This window comes from Schistocerca americana, chromosome 1, assembly GCF_021461395.2.
Source record: "Schistocerca americana isolate TAMUIC-IGC-003095 chromosome 1, iqSchAmer2.1, whole genome shotgun sequence".
NCBI classification, from domain to species: domain Eukaryota; kingdom Metazoa; phylum Arthropoda; class Insecta; order Orthoptera; family Acrididae; genus Schistocerca; species Schistocerca americana.
Genome location: NC_060119.1, coordinates 1,168,438,312 through 1,168,458,678, shown reverse-complemented (window position 1 = coordinate 1,168,458,678; position 20,367 = coordinate 1,168,438,312). Strand labels below are relative to the sequence as shown.

Below are 20,367 nucleotides of genomic sequence, written 5' to 3'. Positions count from 1 at the left end.
GACCAAGTGTTTCCTTGCTTTCCTAGTTAGAACTACAAATTCCATGATTACATTACAATCTCTTTATCAACAAGGTATATTTCCTTCCACAATCTATTTCTCATACACATCACATCGTTAGCTGCTCCATTTTCATTTACCATTAATATATCAATCCTTCATTTGTGACTTCCGTGTTAAGATTTGGTAGTTTATCTAAGAAACCAAACCTCATATCTGCATCAAACAGGAAACAGTATCATACTAAAGATACATTTTTTTGTATTTGTTTTTAAATCTTGAAGTAATAAGATTTCCTCAAGAGAAATAAAAAAATTTCCAATCAGTACCTACCCTGGTGCAGGCAATTCAAGAGTGTCAGGCTTGGGTATTTGTGGTTTCACTGGTTCCAAACTCTCAGGATATGATATCGCATCTGTTGAAGGTGGAGGAACAAGTATCACTGGTGAGATCAAATCCCCAGTATTAATTTCTGAGTTTTCAGCAACTTTGGGAGGAAGTAATTTCTTCTTTTCTTCAGACTCCCTTCTCTTACGTTCAAGCTCCCTCTCCTTCTCTTCCCTGCGCCGCTGTAAGTACAGAGAAGAATTCAACGTAACATCATAATACAAATCTTACTTTTTATTAAATTAGTATTTTTAAAATGCGAACCTTATCTTCCAGATATCGCTGATATTCTTTAGTGTACTGCTCTAAAAGTCGTGATTTAAGTTTCTCAGCTCTCGGTAAAACTTCCCTCAGTTTCTGGGCATTAATGGCTCGATCTGCCACAGATACTGTCTTGAAATCAGGATGTTGTCGTATCTTTTCAATGAACAGTCTATCAAACAAAAACAGTACTTAGCAATACAATTATTCATTTCAGTAATTAGCAAACACTTAGTTGTGTAAATTAAAAATTAAAGTAAAAGCTAAAATTTGGAGGGAACAAACATAAGCTACAAAGTCAACCACAAAACAAATTTTACATTAGAAACTATGGATTTTAAACTTCTATGAAGTTTGGAAGGTAGGAAGTAAAGCTGTAAGGATGGGTCGTTACAGCACTTGCCTGCAAAAGGCAAAGGTCAACAGGTCGAGTCCCCGTTTGGTGCACAGTTCTAATCTGCCAGGATGTTTCATAACAGCACACGCTCCACCGCAGAGTGAAAATTCATTTTTGACAGGTCATGTTTCCTGCAAGCTCCTCTTCACATACCAAATACGAATAATATGAGGTAATCAACACATACAAAGCAGGGCAGTACAAATAGTAACAGGTTCATTATGAAGAAGTCACACATTTGTTTGATCCATGGGAGAGCACCACAAAATTGTTGAAACACCTGAACTGGCAGACACTTTAAGATAGCTGTCAACTAGACCACAAAAGCTTGCTTACAAAGGTTCAAGAACATGTATTAAGTGGACTCAGGGAATGAACAACAGCTCACTACATATTGCTTCCATAGGGACTGTGAAGACAAGACTAGACTAACTACAGCATGCACAATAGCATTTATGCAATCATTACTCCTGTGCCCCAAATGTGAATGGAATGGAAAGAAACTCTAATGAGTAGTACAATAGAAAGTACCTCTGCCATACACTTGATAGTGGTTACAGAGTATGTTTGTAAAAGTAGACTTTTGAAGTTGAATTGCTTCCTGATATTTAAAAGTGGTGTTTGCAAACTTTCTTTAGTCCATTAACAACAGCCTCACAACAAATTCCTCTCTTATAAAGTTTGTTGCGAGCAATCAGCCACAATCTGAAAATGATTGTAGCATCCATAAATATAACACCAGGAACAAATAGTACACTCACTTTCTACAACTTAATCTTACTCTTGCACAGAAGGGATCAATGTGCAAAGCTATAAAAATATCTGACCACATCTTTTGTGAATGAAAGGTTCTGAAAGATAATCACAGTTTTAAAAACAAATTAAATAATCACTGTATGGGAACTACTACTACTACTACTACTACTCCACAAACAAATTTCTAATTGGAGAGTTCTTATACAGTTGGGTTGTATTTAAGAAAATTGTTGTAAGATGGGAAAAAAGGGAGGGAGGGGAAAAATCAAGTTGTGTAAAGGGCAGCATGTAGCCATCATTTCACAGAGAAAAAGTATCTAACTTGTAAACCTGTAGGCACGTTCCACATGCATTGCTGTGGATACGATCTATGGAAGAAGCAAAAAACTAAATTAAACTACTAAGTTAGAGGCTTCAAAAGTTTGTTTTTTATCTTTATTTGGTTAAAAGTAACTGATATATAGCAACTGGATGCTGTGGCTAAAATAGCAGGACATTGTTTCCCCAAAATAGAACATTCCTGCACCTTGAATAAAAGGTTTCCTTGCAGTGATTTAAAAACAAGGGGCCTATTATTATTGACAGATAGCTTGTTACCAGGTGTCCATTCAGGTTGATGATCCCATACTAATAAAGTCTCAGTCTTCCAGAAAGTTTCCAGACTAAGTGACTAAAAACACTGTGTGGCTGCTGTTGTTGTGGTCTTAAGTCTGAACACTGGTTTGATGAATCTCTTGCCACTAGTTATCTTGTTTCTTGGCCACAGTTTGTCGGAGGCCATTCATGCAGGCAAATAGCTTGTTGGTTGTCATGCCCACATAGAATTCAGCACAGTGGCTGCAGCTTAGCTTGTAGATCACATGACTGCCTTCATAGGTAAGCTATGCCTTTAATGGGATAGGTGATGTCTGTGACTGGACTGGAATAGTTGGTGGTGGGAGGATGTACGGGACAGATCTTGCATCTTAAGCTATAACTGGGATTTGAGACACGAGCAAAGAAGTTGGGAGCAGGGGTTGTGTAGGGATGGACGAGGATATTACATAGGTTTGGTGGGCAGTGGAAAACCACTGTGGGAGGAGTGGGATGGATAGTGGGTAGGATATTTCTCCTTTCAGGGCATGGCGAGATGTAATTGAAATCCTAGCGGAGAATGTAATTCAATTGCTCCCATCCTGGGTGGTACTGAGTCATGAGAGGAATGCTCCTCTGTAGCTGGACAGTAGGGCTTTGGAAGGTGTTGGGTGACTGGAAAGATGTGGCATGGGAGATCTGTTTTTGTACAAGCTCCCATGCCTTATCTTTCGAATCACCCAACACTTCCCAAAGCCCCACCGTCCAGCTACAGACGAGCATTCCCTTGTGCTTCAACCTTTATTAGTCATTGTCCTTACCCATCTAGCCCTTATCTGTTCCCATTCCAGAACTACACAGCCCTCTGTTCCACTGACGTAGCCAGTCTTTTTACTTCTCTTCTTTTCTGCTAATCCCTCCCTGCACCTAGCTGCCCCACTCTCCACCTCATCTCTGCACACTCCCAGTAGCACCAATAGCACTTTACTGTCCCCCACCCCTACTCTGCTATCCCTCACCCTCCCCGCCCCAGCTTCCTCCTTACTCTCACACAGTTGCCTCTCCCATGATGCCCTGCTGCTCGCAGTCTGGTTCCAGCTGCCAGAGACTGTGGTCATACATGTGTGAATTGCGTTTGTGTGAGTGTATGCATGTGTGTATGTTGTCTATTTTTGACAAAGACCTTTTTGGCCGAAAGCTAACTTTCCGACAGTGTTTTTGTCGTGCCTTTCTGCAACTCAGCATCTCCACTTGATGGTGAATATGTTTTCTGTATTCAAGATTTGATCTCCCTCTACAATTTTTATCAACAACACTTCTCTCCATACTAAACTGACAATTCCTTGATGTCTCCATGTGTACTATCACGTAATCCCTTCTTTTCATCAAGTTGTGTCATAAATATATTTTTTCCCAAATTCAGTTCACTACCACCTCATTTGTTATTTGATCTACACCATCTAATCTTCAGCCTTCTTCTATTGTACCATGTTTCAAAGACTTCTCGTTTGAACTGCTTATCATACACATTTCATTTCTTTACAGTACTACAGCTCAGACAAGTCTTTTCTGAAAAGACTTCCTAGTGCTTAGATTGATACTGGATGTTAACAAATTCCTCTTTTTCGGAAATGCCTTTCTTGCTATTGCCTGTCTGCAATCATATCCTCTCTACTGTGGGCATCAGTTAATTTGTTGCCCAAATATCAAAACTCAAAAAGTACTTTCAGTTTCTCTTAATTCCCTCAGTGTGCCTGATTTAATCAAATTACCCCTCATTATCCTTGTTTTACTTTTATTGATGTTCACTTCATAAACTCTTCTCAAGACACTATCTGTTTCATCCAAATGTTCTTCCATATCCTTAGCCATCTCTGACAGAATTACAATGTTGTCTTTTTTTTTTTTTTTTGCTCCATTAACTTTAATTACCTTTCCAAATTTCTCCTTGGTTTCCTATACTGCCTGCCCTGCTCAATGTACAAATAGAAAAACAGTGGGGATAGGCTGTAAACCAGTTTCACTTCCTTCTTAAGTACAGCTTCTCTTTCATGTAGTTGGGTTGGGTTGGGGTTGTTTGGGGGAAGAGACCAAACTGCGAGGTCATCGGTCTCATCGGATTAGGGAAGGAAGTCGGCCGTGCCCTATCAGAGGAACCATCCCAGCATTTGCCTGGAGCGATTTAGGGAAATCACAGAAAACCTAAATCAGGATGGCCGGACGCGGGATCGAACCGTCGTCCTCCCGAATGCGAGTACAGTGTATTTTCATGTAGTTCCATTTACAAGTGCAGTCTGGTTTCTGTCCAAGTTGTAAATATTCTTTCACTTCCTGAATTTTATCTCTGCTACCTTCAGAATTTCAAAGATTTTTGTTCACTCAACATTGTTAAAAGCTTTCTCTAAAGCTACAAATGTGATAAACTTAGGTTTTCCTATCTTCAACCTATTTTTTTAGCTTTATATGGTCATTATTGCTTCATGTGTGTGCACATTTCTCTGGAAACCAAACTGATCTTTCCTGAGGTTGGCCTCCATCAGTTTTTCAGTGCTTCTGAAAACACTTTGTGTCAATATTTTCATCAACATTGGGTACAAAACTTTTTAGATAACCAGCCTCCTATCACTGCACACTTTGCTTCAAACAGTCCCCAGAAATGCACTGGAGATGTTTTTTATTGTATGCCTTTCAGGTGATCAGTCGCTGACAGTAATGGACCCATAATGGTTCTCCCTGAAGGCCCCATCAGTTTTGGAAAAAGACAGAAATCCACCAGAGCCACAGCCTGTGAATAAGAGCTTACAGGGAACAGGGAAGGCCCCCCCCCCCCCCCCCCCACTGCTCTTAGGAACTGTCAACAATTGTTAATTGTTAAGCCATGCATTAGAGTATTTTCGTGCAACACATATTTTTGATGAAGATGGGTTTCATGTCTGACACTGCACCTCTATTTACAATCGGCCATTAACAGTCTATCCTTTGGCTGCAAAACATCCAATGATGATGATAATGAGAACTGTCAAGTTCAGGCGCGGCTCGTGGTTTCTATACTGGGGAAGGCTGCGGCATTTATCAATCGGAGCCAATATAGACCTCTGGTTACGTTACAGATTAGTCTGACATAAACAACTAAGAATTCAGGGGAAGGGGGTGGGCAGATCACTCTCTACCCATAATTTTACGTACTGTGTCTTCTATAATCAGGTATTTATTAAATATCATTAGAGGCTAACTTCGAGTTAAAATCTTTGGTTAGTGTTTTTATACGTCATCATTACATTTTCTGACACTTTGCAGCAAATCATATGAAAAGACGCGTTTCGGAGAGATCTTTAATGCGATGAATGTTAACTTTGCGGCTGCTTAATATTTTTGGTGTTTTCAGTTCTAAATTTAAGGCGTTTATTGTAGTTTACCTCCAAAGCTCGAAGTTAAATGTTTCTCGCTGGAATTATGTTTTTTCACCTTTGCGTGAAAATTCTTTAAGTCAGTGATACCAGTTTCAGTCCAGGCACTGTCAGTACTATTTGTACGAAGACAGGTGAAACAGAAAAATGCATTTTTCACTTCACAACCACACAACCACTCGGGTGCATCGTACATTGCTCTATTAAAACTGCGGTTGTATCCTTGCCTAGATTTGCACTGTTTCTGTTCTTGATTGATCGTTAGATCGGGTCTGGGTGCACAAAGTTCTTTCACTTGCATCCTATGGCCGTGTTCCAAGTTTTTACCTATTGAATTGCACACTGAATTCATATTGCGCTGGTTTCACAAGCAAGTAAAACTCACTAAAATCTTGCAAAATACACTCCGAAAAAGAAACTTGCTAATATCACACGATATCAACAAAAGCAGTCAGCATCAGCAAGCAAGGAAACTAAAGTCACGGGACAAATTTCGCGCGCTTTGTCCTCTAATCACTTATGAAACTCTCGCTAGATGGCAGTACTGTTGTTCCGGTTAGAGAGCCTGTAGTTACGGTAGTCTAGTGCACTCTGGCGGGATATTTGCAAACTTATTCTAAATGTGGATAAAATAGCCAATGGTAGAAACAAAACAACAATGTAAAACATTATCAAAACAATAATACTAAACGTCGATTAATGACGCATCGAAGCGTAGTAGAGATGTGCAGAGACAGAGATTGGATAGCGAAGTTTCGGCCACTCTGCATTCCTTTATTACATAGATAGTGGAACGTGAAAAACGTGTGGTGGTTGGTATGACACCCTTAGGCTGCAAGCTCTGAGCCTTCGGGTCGCCCATAAAGAGCGGTACTATGTAGAAACCACGCCCCCAAACCGCTACTACATGCAGCTTACGGACGTTCCAAGGCGCAGCCTAAACACTACTAACCGTTCCGAAAACATCTATCAATACAAACAGTTCCAAAAACGTTGACCGTCGTTATTTTAATCGGAATGGGAAATGTGCGAAATTCTTCCTGATAATTTAAATTTTGTAATATGTTCTTGCGAAATTTACTTTAACATATATTTTGGGGCGGCTCCGCCTCAGAGCCTTTAATTACGAGCCGCGCCTGGTCAAGTTATTTGATCTAAAAACTCTTACCTATGTTAGTTTGCTTTATTTAGGATTGTCCATTGGTTGGTTCAGCAAGTTCTACTGCTGTGACAAAAGGGACATCAAGAAGATCGGATTAGCGGAGCCAAATCATTATGTTCATCTACACTTCTTTTTGTAAATGTGATACAAATTATGCAAATTTTTTGTTTTGCCACAACACAGTGCAAAATGGTTTGAACAACAGTCTTGCTAATATGCAATGCATTTACTGTTATTTTAAATATCAGACTTTGTAAATGTTTGTCCAAGCCACTTCTAAATCGTACTCCAAGGAATGTTACATCCCATGAAATCATTTGCATCAATTATTCATAGCAGGCCTGGTCTGTGACAAACGAACATCAGTGTAAGTCACCTCCATTGTTGAAGATTTTGCAATATATTTTCCCATTTCTGAAGCAAGTCTCAACTGCCATAAACAGCCAGTCTCTGACAAGCACACATGCATGATTGACAAGAAGAGATATCCTTGGCTCTTCTCAGCTGAAAGAAATACTCATTTCTCAGAAAGACATCCAGAGCATTACCCCCAATGAGTACTCAAAGATAAAGCTGAGGATACTCCTCTGTAAAAGTCATACCAGAAACTTTCTGAACACACAGAGTGCTGAACTGTTAACCTAATGAACACTCCGATATATACTACATAACAATTATACATGGGAAACATTAGATAGTACATTATTACTAATATTTTTTTTTAGCTGTCAAAGCACAGAAACAGCTTCTAACACTTGCTTCTCACTTCCATGTTGGTATACAGACATAATGAACGGAAATGTTAATGAATCTAGAAACAAAAATGTTAATGATCTGATCTGGTGGAGCTACTTGGCAGTGACACAAGCAAGAATACTTGCAGAACAAATGCTGAATGAAATTTCGAGATTAGTTAACAATGTGATACTTTGCCAACAGGACAATGTCATAAACAAGGTGGAGATAAGAGCCTTAAGCAACAGCCAACAGTTGATGTCACCAACAATATGAAAATGTCAGCAAAATAAAATTTAACACACTACCGGAAAAAGGCAATTTTGGGCTGAGAATTTTCTTGGTATTAACACCTTCAAATATATTACAACCTTGAAACCACAACAACACACTGGGAAAATAATTCTTTTGATCATGAACATAAACACAGCTGTGGAATGCGCAAAGTTTATTTAAAAAAAAAAAAAGGAAATACGGAAGCGTCCGATCCCACCCGTCTGCTTTGACCCATGACGTCACAAATATGGCGGAAACTAAAACAAACACACACACTTTCCACAAGAAGCCTAATGACACTAACGGAACAAGCGCGGGAAATGGGGGGTTTTGGGTGGGGGGCAAACTAAATAGAAACAAATTTAGACGCCTTGCGTAGCTACAACGTGTAAGTGAAGACAGCCATGCATGAATACCCACCCACCTCCCCAGGGGTCGTAACCCCTGCAACCCACAGAAGATAAAGATGGTTCAGTAGCTGATTAGTGTTTTCTGTCTTCTTAAAAAAAAATCTCACGGGATAGAACGAACAGATCAGAAAGATAAATATAATAAACTAAAACAGAAATTCAAGGAAACAGATAATTAAAATAAGTAATAAGTGTTTTTAAATTTTAAAAAAATCTCACGAGATAGAACGAACAGATCAGAAAAGTAAATAAAGTAAGATAAAACAGAACTGGAGACAGCCACACTCAAACCAAACTCCGCACCGTCATGACGTCACACACGACAACACCCTTACGTCGTGGGTCAAAGCCGACGCGTGGGATCGGACGCTTCTGTCGACCCAAAAAAAATCACATCACAATAGTTGGCTACACCAAGTCACAACCAAACTGTCATCTTCCAATCTAATATATACCCTGGGCTACACTACAGCTCAATCTTACAACAGAACCTCTAATGTTCTGGTGGGCAACACAATCCGAAACACTGTTTCGCTCAATAGATCTCCACTACACTTGTATAGGTCTAGAGACAACAAAATCTAATCCACCACCCACAATAAATGAACAACATATTATAAACATACCATATATTTTTTACAAGAAACTTATTTGCTTGCATGTAATGTATGCACACATACCCGAAGGACTATTGCATCGTACTTCGGAACAACACACAAACTGCAGTATTGTTATTTCTACAAGTAAAATACACAAAGAAAAACATCCCACACTAGTTCTGCACAACATATGACATTATATGTCAAAGAATATATACTGTGGCTCACACTGTCCACTACACCCCAAATTTCAGGAAAAAAAGGACCAAAAGAGAACAAGATTCTACAAAACTAAACACTGACACTCACTACTCAGTAATTAGATATTTTGCAGTGTGTAGCGCAGATCATTTAATGCAAATGAAGCAGGCAAGTCTATCTAGGAAAAATGCATTTATTTAATTAGCTACCTACAATGAATTAGTTATGAAATATAATGTAATAACTAATTTTTATTTGTGGGACATCCACAACTGTTCTGCAATATGTTTGTGATAAATAAGTATGCCACAGTGGTAAAATACTTCTAATGACTGAAGTCCTACATGACAGAAGTCACTTGTGTGCCACTTCTGTCATGTAAGAGTTTGGTATGGTGGATATGTTTGCCATGAAAAAGTAATTCCACCACAGATAAAAAGTAAAGGAAGAACAAACCAGGAGTACCTGTAGCCCATAATTTAAATGAATATTGGTATAACTTAGATTGTCAAATGCCCAGAATGCTCAGACTCTTCCAGCAGTTCATTTCCCACATCACGGAATAAACACAGTGAATGTATCATATTGCCTACAAAAGTACATTAGGCCTACGTGTGAAGTAAATAATAACTATGGTTGTTGTTGAAATCTAGTGAAAATATCTCTGGACACTGTTGCTTCCAGTTATTGGTAAAACATTTCTAGCTACTCTACTTCTGACTCATTAATTACGCACCCTGATGTCTTTATGTTTCATAAAGTGCATACTTTTACCTTTGGATGTATTAAGAGCAAGTTTCCTCACTTTGCACCAGGCTGATACTTTGTTGAGATTCAACTGGGTATTAGCATTTCATTTTGGATAATACGTTGCTACTGCAGACATACACAACGAAATATGTGAACAATTATATAAAAAAAGCAGTCTGCTAAAAGGCCAGGAGGAAGTAAGCAGAACATGGCTGAAGTACATCATAACTAAATGGACATAAAAAGGTACCACTATCTTCAACCTAAAAGTAGGCTTGAACACCACCAGTGCCTTGCCTGGCACAGTCCTATTGGTGGTGGTATGCTGTTGCCTAGCTATAAACTGACTCACTCAGTGGACATACAGTTGAACGCAGACTCAGAAACAAGATACAATTTGACATTCTTCACATTAACAAACACTGCCAGAGATGAAATAAGTGAAAAATGACAGATAAAAATTCTAGGGCTGATCGGATACTGAACCCCAAAAATTGCAATATGCATGCAAATAAGTAAACATTGGCCCTTCTCTGGAATTTCATTATTGATCCATGCACCCTGAAAATTAATCTTGCATTTTCATTTTGTGTGTTCGTTTCCTAATTTATTGTTATAAATTAAAAGCATTTTTAGATGAGATCTATAGATTATTACAATGTTTAAGCAACCAAATGAATTACTCTTCCAGGAAGTATATCGGAATCAGGCAGAATACTGATCATATCTAAGATTCAAAAACTATTCATGCGATTAGTACAATATATTTAACTGAAAGCCACAGCTACAAGAATCTCATGTAAACAATATGTGAACATTTATGTCACAGTGTGTGATATAAAAAGTAAGAGCGCAACCAAAACTTGCTATACTATAAAACATTAAGTCTACAAGCAAAATGAGTATAAATGTGCTTACGTCATAAACTTCATATAAAGAATGAAGGCGTTTTCCAGGCTTCCTTCATCAAGGTAAACATTCGCCATTCTGACCATTTCCAGACCGGATCTAAAATATCTGTGAACGATAATTGTGAAACTGTCAACGAATATTTAAGATCATTATGATGCGAAAAGGATTAACAAACTCAATCAGAAGTATTCACAAAATCATTCCCATGTACGTGCTGATGACAACTGAACTAGGCTATAAACAAACTACTCTAAAACACATCTGATTATTACCTTCGAGGAGGAATATTGTAGTCTATATCCACGGTATTTCCGTAATCAGACAAGGCTTTCAGTCGGCTGTGTGGTTCCATCACTCCCAAATCCGACGACGTTTGCGGTGCACTTCCATCACGTCCGAAATTCATGTCTATCTCAACTGCGCATTTAAAGCAGGTATAGTGAGTTAAACATTTTGTAACCGAAAGGAAATGTCAGAAAAATACATTTGCACGTTATTGGCACTTTTTCGAGCTTCGAGTAAAATATTTACAAGCATGTCAAACATTGTATGCATCTCTTTCTTGACTTTAGGGTGATCCACAGATCACAAGCCCCGCAGAACAACTGTAGCTATTATTATCCGTGGAGAAAGGCACTTGTGACTATGACACACGGTACCTTTCGGTGACGCTGTGGATTTAGAATCAATAGCAGCTGGTGTTATTGACAGGGTGACACACACAGTTCCCCAATACTGGAGCGGACTATCACCTAGTTGTCAACGATGTAAATACAAGAGCCAGCAGTACAAGGAAGTCCATTCTACTACTGAGTGAGTTCACTGACAAGCTCCCATGTGTCCTCTCTTCAGACCTAGGAACTTTGTAAGTGTTTGTAATCAAAAGGTAAACGAAAAGTTTACCAAAGAAACATGCGAGGGCTGTCTTGATTAGTATGTAGTGAGTTGTATCTAAGGAGTTGGTGATGTTCATTTATCAAGGAAGTTGACAGTGTTCGTTTTTGTTAGAAGAGTTAGTTGTTTTACAGGAATTTTGCATTATTTTCATGTATCGTATATATGGCAGGAGTGAAAGATGGTAATAGCAACTCTGGGAGCTGGTTGGTGCCAGAAAATAACACGGAAAGACATTCATCGTTCACATGTCAGTATTACATTTTTTGGTACATTATAAGTGTTACTGTTTTCAACATTTTATTCATCTTCTTGTACTATTCCAGCGGCCTTCCAGAATCTTAAAAAGTCGGAATTTTACAAGAATATTGAAGAGCAACTGCCTGAGTCAGCGGATAAAGATATCGGAGTAAACAATTCATCAGCAGCTGGACCTTCAACCACAATAAGAAATACCGTCACAAAATCTAACGCTCTCTTAGTCAATCCGAGACAAGTAAAGTATATTGAAACTATTGACTTTACGTAAACATATTGTGTATCCTCTTAGTTTGTCTACAAAACACTGCTTTAGTACTTTGATGCGGTTGAGAGAAAGCTATGGTCTTGACCTTCAGCACAATCTCTGTTGTTAGAGTACAGAAGTTGAAAGTTTTCGTGTCCAGTGTACGTTTGTTCTTAAGGACTAAAATATGAGAGTGACAATTTCTTGTTCTCCACTAACATAATTGCACAGTGTCAATGCTTATTTTATTTCAACGTGGCCAGTGTATGTTATTTAAATACCTACTTCAAACTGGATGAGAACACATTTCATGATCGACAAACCTGCAACACATGCACATGGATCAAATCTGCACGTAATTTGTTTTACTGAATTATTTAGTTGATTTTTCTGAAAGTAAATCTGTTTCAGAGGAGAAATGTGGCTATTACCTTTTACAGCCTATCTACAGTTTTCTATATTTTTATCATTTGTAACACTTGTTAACCAGTTTAATACTTGGTTTGATTTGATGTTTATCATTTTTCTGCTTAGTTCCTAAATAATTAAAATTTTGGAAATACTTAAGTGGTTGATACTGATCTTTGACTGTGATGTTATCAAAATGGTGGACATAAGCAGTACAACTTAATTCAACATGTCAACCATGAAATCACTCACTCCGCCATCTAACAACCAGTATCTAACTTAAGGGGTGCTCGCTGAGAAATGATGGTTTTGGGAGGGGAGGAAGTAGTGCCACTCCCTCCTTCACATAAGAAACAAATCCATTAACCTCACATTATATAAACCATACTAAAAACACCACAAATTAGATATCATTATTTTCAATAAATCTACATCCGGGTATAATGAATGGCACAACTTGGCAGCAGCCATGAGCAAACAATAGGCCTACTCACAAAGAGACAAAATAAGATGACAATATTGACATGTGTATGGAATTGGGCATTTCACACTATTTTGGACATTATATGTATATTTAAACTTTTAAGAAACTATGGAAAATGACATATGTAATGTAAGGTAATTGTACATATTTTGCAGATATAACAAAATTAACCACCAGGCTGATGTAACAGTAGACATGAAAATTGTAAAATTCCTGTTAAGCATGTGATATTAATTTTTGTTTCTGTTCAGATCTAGAGGAAAATATTTTACGAAGTTGGTGCCATTGACAGTTGATCTAGCATCTGTGAATAATATCTAGCAACAATGCTTGAATTGTTCAAAATGGCTGGCAACAATCTGTTTGAACTTGCGGCTGAAGTCACAGGCCTAACAAACATACCTAATTTTTCTGTGCTGAAGTTGTGTAACAGTGCTTTCTGGATTGAAAACTTGTATATTCTAATTTCGTCATTAAGTAAGCCTAACTGAACAATCGGTTCTCATTTAATTGTGGTTGTTTCTGAAATATGAGGATAGCATTCTGGTGGTCTTGTTCCAGTATTTGCCAAATCTAGTGTTCATGTCTAATACACCTGGGAAAGTAAGATGGCAAAAGTGGAGAAAGAAGCTAGCAGGTGAAGAAGAAAAACATTATAAAGCCAAGTTGCAAGAGAGAGGTAGATAGTAAAAAGCAGCAACAAGACACAAATGTGCCTAAAGTTTCTCCTCGAGCATTTAGGAAAAGCTGTCTGCAGAGCTAAGAAAGCAGTGCCGAAGTCGCCAAATAGACAGGCAGTGGTACTACAACAAGTTGTGAAAAAAAAGACAGTTTTTGGTGAAACAACACACAAAGAGAGATCTGACAAGATTGCATGCTAGACTGTATCAGTGACATGATTGAGACTTTTGATGTTTGTGATGATATTAGGCTTTTGATGTTTGTGGTGATATTAGCCGAGTGTCTCCAACCTGCAAGGATGTCAGATCCGTAAAAGTTGGTAAAAGGGAAGTTCTAATGTACAAAAGGTGCCAAGGAAGAAGCAAGGCAGTTAATGGAAGAGGCCTTACCCACACAATTTGATACAATTGAAATTCCACCCACATCTCTTTCTGAAATTAGGAAGAAAATAAACTCTCTCAAGAATAAAAGCTCACATGGAATTGATGTCATTTCCAGCAGGATAATAAAAGCTTGTTCCCAAGAGATAAGTGGAATTCTTAGCCACATATATAATAGCTCTCTGAAGCAGAGTATTTTCCCAAATAGACTGAAGTACGCCATTGTTAAACCAGTGCATAAAAAAGGGGATACGTCTGATGTTAACAACTACTGCCCAGTCTCTCTTCTGACTGCCTTATCCAAAATTCTTGAAAAAGTAATGTATTGTACAGTAGTTACACACCTTTTTAAAAATAAAGTTTTGACAAAATGTCAGTTTGGTTTCCAGAAAGGTTTTTCAACGGAAAATGCTATATATACTTTCACTAATGAAATATTAAATGCTCTTAGTAACTGGAAGTCACCCGTTGGTATTTTTTGTGATCCCTCAAAGGCTTTTGATTGTGTAAATCATGGAATACTTCTAGATAAGCTCAAGTACTGTGGTATGAATGGGACAGTGCTCAAATGGTTTAAATCATACCTAACTGGAAGAGTGCAGAAAGTTGAAATAAGCAGTTCACATAGTATGCAAAAAACTGGCAATTTCTCAAACTGGGAAACAATCAAGAATGGGGTGCTGCAAGGTTCGGTCTTCGGTTCTCCGCTGTTCTTAATATATATTAATGATATGCCATTCTATATTCACAAAGATGCAAAGCTGGTTCGTTTTGCTGATGATACAAGTATAGCTGTCACACCCAACAGACAGAAATTAACTGATGAAATTGTAAATGATGTTTTTCAGAAAATCTTTAAGTGGTTCTCTGCAAATGGGTTCTCATTAAACTTTGACAAAACACAGTATATACAGTTCCACGCAGTAAACGGAATGACACCATTTATAAATATAGACTTCAATCAGAAATCGGTAGCTAAGGTACAATATTCAAAATTTCTAGGTGTATGCATTGATGAGGGGTTGAACTGGAAAAAACATGCTGAAGATCTGCTGATACGTTTGAGTTCAACTACTGCTTTAGTATGGCATGATATTCTGGGGTAACTCATCATCGAGTAAAAGAGTGTTCACTGCACAAAAGCGTGTAATCAGAATAATTGCTGGTGCTCATTCAAAATCATCCTGCATACACTTATTTTTTATATATATATATATATATATATATTTTTTTTTTTTTTTTTTTTTTTTTTTTTTTTTTTTTTTTTTTTTTGTACATGGCTACAACTCTAGGAGAAAGGATGATCTTCACTACTCAAGGTTCAGTCTAACTTTGGCTCAGAAGGGGGTAAATTATGCTGCCACAAAAGTCTTTGGTCACTTACCTAATAGCATCAAAAGTCTGACAGATAGCCACGTAGCATTTAAAAGGAAATTAAAAGAATTTCTGGATGGCAACTCCTACTCATTAGATGAATTTTTGGATATAGTAAGTGGGTAATTTCCCCACCCCCAGCCAAAAAAAAAAAAATAAAATAAAATAAAGTGTCATGTAATATTTTGTGTAATGTAATATCTTGTATAGACACAACCTGACACATTCCACATCATTACGAAGTGTTGTATTCATGATCTATGGAACAAGTACTAATCTAATCAACATGCATATCAAAGAGGCTTACAAATTATTTGAACAGGAATATTCACATATAAATGAAGATCTTCCAAAGTTCTATTCTTATCGACCACTTCACGTACTTCTTACAACAGAGAAAGATCAGAAGTTTGAAAGTGCAGATATTATGAAAATGGGCAGTTACTTATGAATAAACTTTCTCACAAGATACCATCATTTCCACGCAGCGCAGATGCATCGGTTGCTGAAACTGTTTGTGCACCTTATAATATCACCTGTGCAAAGGGAGAATGCTAAAATTATTGAGTAAACACTGTGGTCAAATTTATTTCTAAAGTTGACATTACTGAAGAACTACTTTCTTCCAGTGGTTCTGTAGAAAATGAGCTGCAACCAAGATGATTCAATTCATGACCATCACAAAAGCATTTGGCCTTTTAAATAAGTTGCTAAAAGATTTATCTATCCATGTCTGCAGCAGCGTTAGACAACATAGAGAACTTCATGTACTGAAGGCAAATTTCAAGGACTGTGAAAGAATTCTGCATTCTGAATTCTCAGAGAATTTTGTCATAAAGTTGCAGAAGGAAACACTGCAAACTCATAGGGGTACTTAAAGTGTCACATTATTCACAGCTGTGATATACTGTCATGATCCTGCTAATGAACTAAAGCCACTTTCGCATGGTGTTGTATCAGATCCTACAAATCATGACAAGTGCGCTGTTGTTGCCTTTTATAAGGCTATTTTAATTGATTTTCCTCAGCGAGTCCACATTCTGTATTATAAGACTGATGGAACAGCGTCTCAGTTCAAAAATAGATTCATTTTTGAGAATATTCTGCACAGCGAAGGAGACTGTGGATTTCCCACTGACTGGAACTGCTTTGCAACTTCTCACAGAAAGGGTGCTGTTGATGGAATTGGAAGTGATATCAAGAGGATGGTATGGCTGAGTGTACTGCATGGGAAGGAACATGTACAAATGCAGGCACATTTGCAGAGGTTGTATCAAGAGTTGTGAGAGAACCTAGCATTTTGTATGTTCCTACAGAAAAAATTGTCCACAGTACTGTTGATCTCAAGGAATGATGGAAAAATTTGCAAAAAGTGCAAGGAACATTGTCCTCACTCTATGTGAAGTGCGGCGAAATACCACACCACATTTGCATTAGTTCAAATCCATCATTTACAGGACACACACACACACACACACCGTACAAAGCAATTATGGACATCATTCTGATACCTTTTTGTGAAGTATAGTCATCATTAAGAGGTTTCCTGATAAGTCCATAGAATATGTAAGCCTTTAGGGTCGACAGAAGCGTCCGATCCCACGCGTCGGCTTTGACCCGTGGCGTAAGGGTGTTGTGTGTGACGTCATGACGGCGCGGAGTTTGATTTGAGTGTGGCTGTCTCCAGTTCTGTTTTATCTTACTTTATTTACTTTTCTGATCTGTTCGTTCTATCTCGTGATTTTTTTTTTAAATTTAAAAACACTTATTACTTATTTTAATTATCTGTTTCCTCCAATTTCTGTTTTAGTTTATTATATTTATCTTTCTGATCTGTTTGTTCTATCCCGTGAGATTTTTTTTTAAAAAAAAGACAAAAAACACTAATCAGCTACTGAACCATCTTTATCTTCTGTGGGTTGCAGGGGTTACGACCCCTGGGGAGGTGGGTGGGTATTCATGCATGGCTGTCTTCACTTACACGTTGTAGCTACGCAAGGCGTCTAAATTTGTTTATATTTAGTTTGCCCCCCACCCAAAACACCCCATTTCCCGCACTTGTCCCGTTAGTGTCATTAGGCTTATTGTGCAAAGTGTGTGTGTGTGTTTTTGTTTCCGCCATATTTGTGACGTCGTGGGTCAAAGCAGACGGGCGGGATCAGACGCTTCCGTATTTCCAGCCTTTACTCTTGTTTTGTAATGTTCTTGTGGTATATTTAAATAATTTTTATACCCTATAGCAATAACTTTTTCATGGACAAAATGTCACATGCCTAAAAGTCACATGGTTAATTCAAAGTATTGTATATAATAATACATAATAAGTTGTAGAAATGTAAAAATAAGGTACCATTAGCATTCAATAATAATGAAAGATTTTGGGTACCAGTAAAATATTAAAAATCAAATATGGAACAAAACTTCAGAACATTTTCTCAAATTATCAGAATGACTTTTTGCCATGTCTTCTCTATCACATGCCTAATAGATGTAAATTAATTTACTTTATGCTCTAAACTAAAATTCTAACTTGCATGTAGTACTTATCCTAATTGTATTAGTTGCTATAATTATTTGTAAATTGGAAGGTACATGACAGCTATTAAACAAAAGAAGCAATGATAAAATTAACTTTCAAATGTCAGATGCCTAACGAAAAAAATACTGTGAAATGCCCTTATCATTAACTTCAGTATACCTACACAGAGAAAATGAAACCCATGATACCCACCAAACACGCATGGATGTCTTCGTAATAAAATCCAAAAACTGAATAAACTCATCTTAACAACATACATGTCAAGAACACTACAGTATAAGAACATCCAGACTAACAAGACAAAATAAAGCACCATTCAGTATATAAATCAGACAACATAAAAAATAATACAACAAATACCACAATTACTTCCCCCAAACAACCATTTCTGTTTATCCCTGCTCCCCCTTATAAACAAAAATGCACCGGCCAATAACTACATTCTTACACCAAATGCCATATGAACTAAAATTTATTTGGAAATGATAGGAAACACTCCTTTCAAAATAAATAAATGATGTTGTTGTTGTGGTCTTCAGTCCTGAGACTGGTTTGATGCAGCTCTCCATGCTACCCTATCCTGTGCAAGTTTCTTCATCTCCCAGTAGCTACTGCAACCTACATCCTTCTGAATCTGCTTATTGTATCAACTCTTGGTCTCCCTCTACGATTTTTACCCTCCACGCTGCCCTCCAATGCTAAATTTGTGATCCCCTGATGCCTCAGAACATGTCCTACCAACCGGTCCCTTCTTCTCGTCAAGTTGCGCCACAAACTCCTCTTTTCCCCAATTAAATAAATGATATGTCACATGAAAATAATGTAAAAATCCTGAAATACCACTAAATCTTCTAACTAAATTGTACACTGTCAGCTTCCTTGATAAATAAACATCACCAACTTCTTAACATACAACTCACTACATACCCATCAAGACAGTCCTCACATGTTTTTTTGAACCTTTCATTTACCTTTTGATTACAAGCACTAACAAAGTTTGTAGTTCTGAGGAGAGGACACATGATTTTTGTCAGTGAGCTCACTCCATATGCATCTGAGAAGAGGGAGTTTTGAATCAAGTGTGTTACTTGACGTGATACTCTTTCAAACTAAATTTCTGTGTGAGGAAAGTTGTTGAGTGTTTTGTCATTTGTAGATGATGTATTGTTGTGTGATTGATCAGACAGTGATGCTTGACAGCCATGTTTTGGTGAAGCAGTTGTGCGACATACCATAACTTTCACTCAGTCGTATTTAGTATTGGCAGAATGTATGGAATGTCAAAAATGTGGAAAGCCTATCAAAATTGTTAAAATGACTCCTTCCAACAGCAATGGTGGTTATTATATTGTGCTGTTCTGAAGACAATTAGTGATGATCAATTCAGTGGGGAACATGGTTCAGAAAATCTAGGCAAGCAATCCAAAATATCATTCACTTGACTTGTTATTTTCTATATCATTTTTACATGTTGTTTCATGCAGGCGTTTGGGGTTCCATGGTTGTTCAGTTGTTGATTGGCAGGGAAGAAGAGTGTGGGAAGTTTTATACTTTGAAATGGTTCTTATATAAAATCTGCTGCTGTTATCATCTTCAGTACGAAGACAAGTTTGATGCAGTTCGCCAAGCTAGTCTATCGTGTGAAAGCCTCTTCATTTCTCAAAACTACTGCAACCTACATCCATTTGAATCTGCTTACCATACTCATCTCGTGGTCTCCTCGTACAGTTTTTACCCCCCACCCCAACAAACACACACACTTCCCTCAAATTCTAAATTGACGGTTTCAAACAGTTAAAACTCCAGGTTGGAATATCAGCAATACTAGGAAAAGGGTAGATTGCTACCCACCATAAAGATGTCACAATGAGTTGGAAACAGGTGCAATGAAAAGACTGCTACACATTATAGCTGTAGGCCAAAACCTTCTTCAGCAAAGAAAAAACACACTCATTCACGCAAGCAAACACACTTCACGCACATGTGGCTCATTGGTTAGCACACTGGCCTCACATTTGGGATGACAATGGTTCAAACCCACATCTAGCCATCCAGATTTAGGTTTTGCATGATTTCCCCAAATTGCTCCAGGCAAAGGCTGGTATGGTTCCTTTGAAAGGGCATGGTCGATTTTGTTCCCTATTACTGACAAAATCCAAGCCTCTGCTCCATCTCTAATGACCTTGATGTCAACAGGACATTAAACACAATCTTCCTTCCTTAGCTCCGTCTGGAATCCTGGTCAGAGCCGTCATTGGTAGCAGTCATCTGTGCTT

General features: G+C 37.8%; 2 protein-coding genes across 6 annotated transcripts in view; one reads left to right on the top strand and one right to left on the bottom strand.

Moving 5' to 3' along the window:
* Window positions 1-11,576, bottom strand: part of LOC124619588 (STAM-binding protein-like A) — a 79,041-nt gene extending 67,465 nt beyond the window's left edge. Inside the window, exons 1-5 of the mRNA XM_047146092.1 lie at window positions 11,358-11,576; window positions 11,099-11,243; window positions 10,833-10,931; window positions 652-820; window positions 334-569 (exon numbers count right to left, since the gene is read on the bottom strand). Coding sequence (XP_047002048.1) covers window positions 334-569; window positions 652-820; window positions 10,833-10,931; window positions 11,099-11,232 — 638 coding nt within the window. The 5' untranslated portion in view covers window positions 11,233-11,243; window positions 11,358-11,576. The remainder of the gene's footprint in view (window positions 1-333; window positions 570-651; window positions 821-10,832; window positions 10,932-11,098; window positions 11,244-11,357) is intronic.
* The window catches only part of LOC124619597 (DNA excision repair protein ERCC-1), a 118,972-nt gene continuing 110,088 nt past the window's right edge, over window positions 11,484-20,367 (top strand). For 4 of the 5 annotated variants that reach the window (XM_047146118.1, XM_047146109.1, XM_047146133.1 and 1 more), the window contains exons 1-2: window positions 11,484-11,970; window positions 12,047-12,216. In XM_047146118.1, the coding sequence (XP_047002074.1) occupies window positions 11,886-11,970; window positions 12,047-12,216 (255 nt within the window). In that variant the 5' untranslated portion in view covers window positions 11,484-11,885. The remainder of the gene's footprint in view (window positions 11,971-12,046; window positions 12,217-20,367) is intronic. The other variant, XM_047146103.1, reaches the window with a different exon arrangement.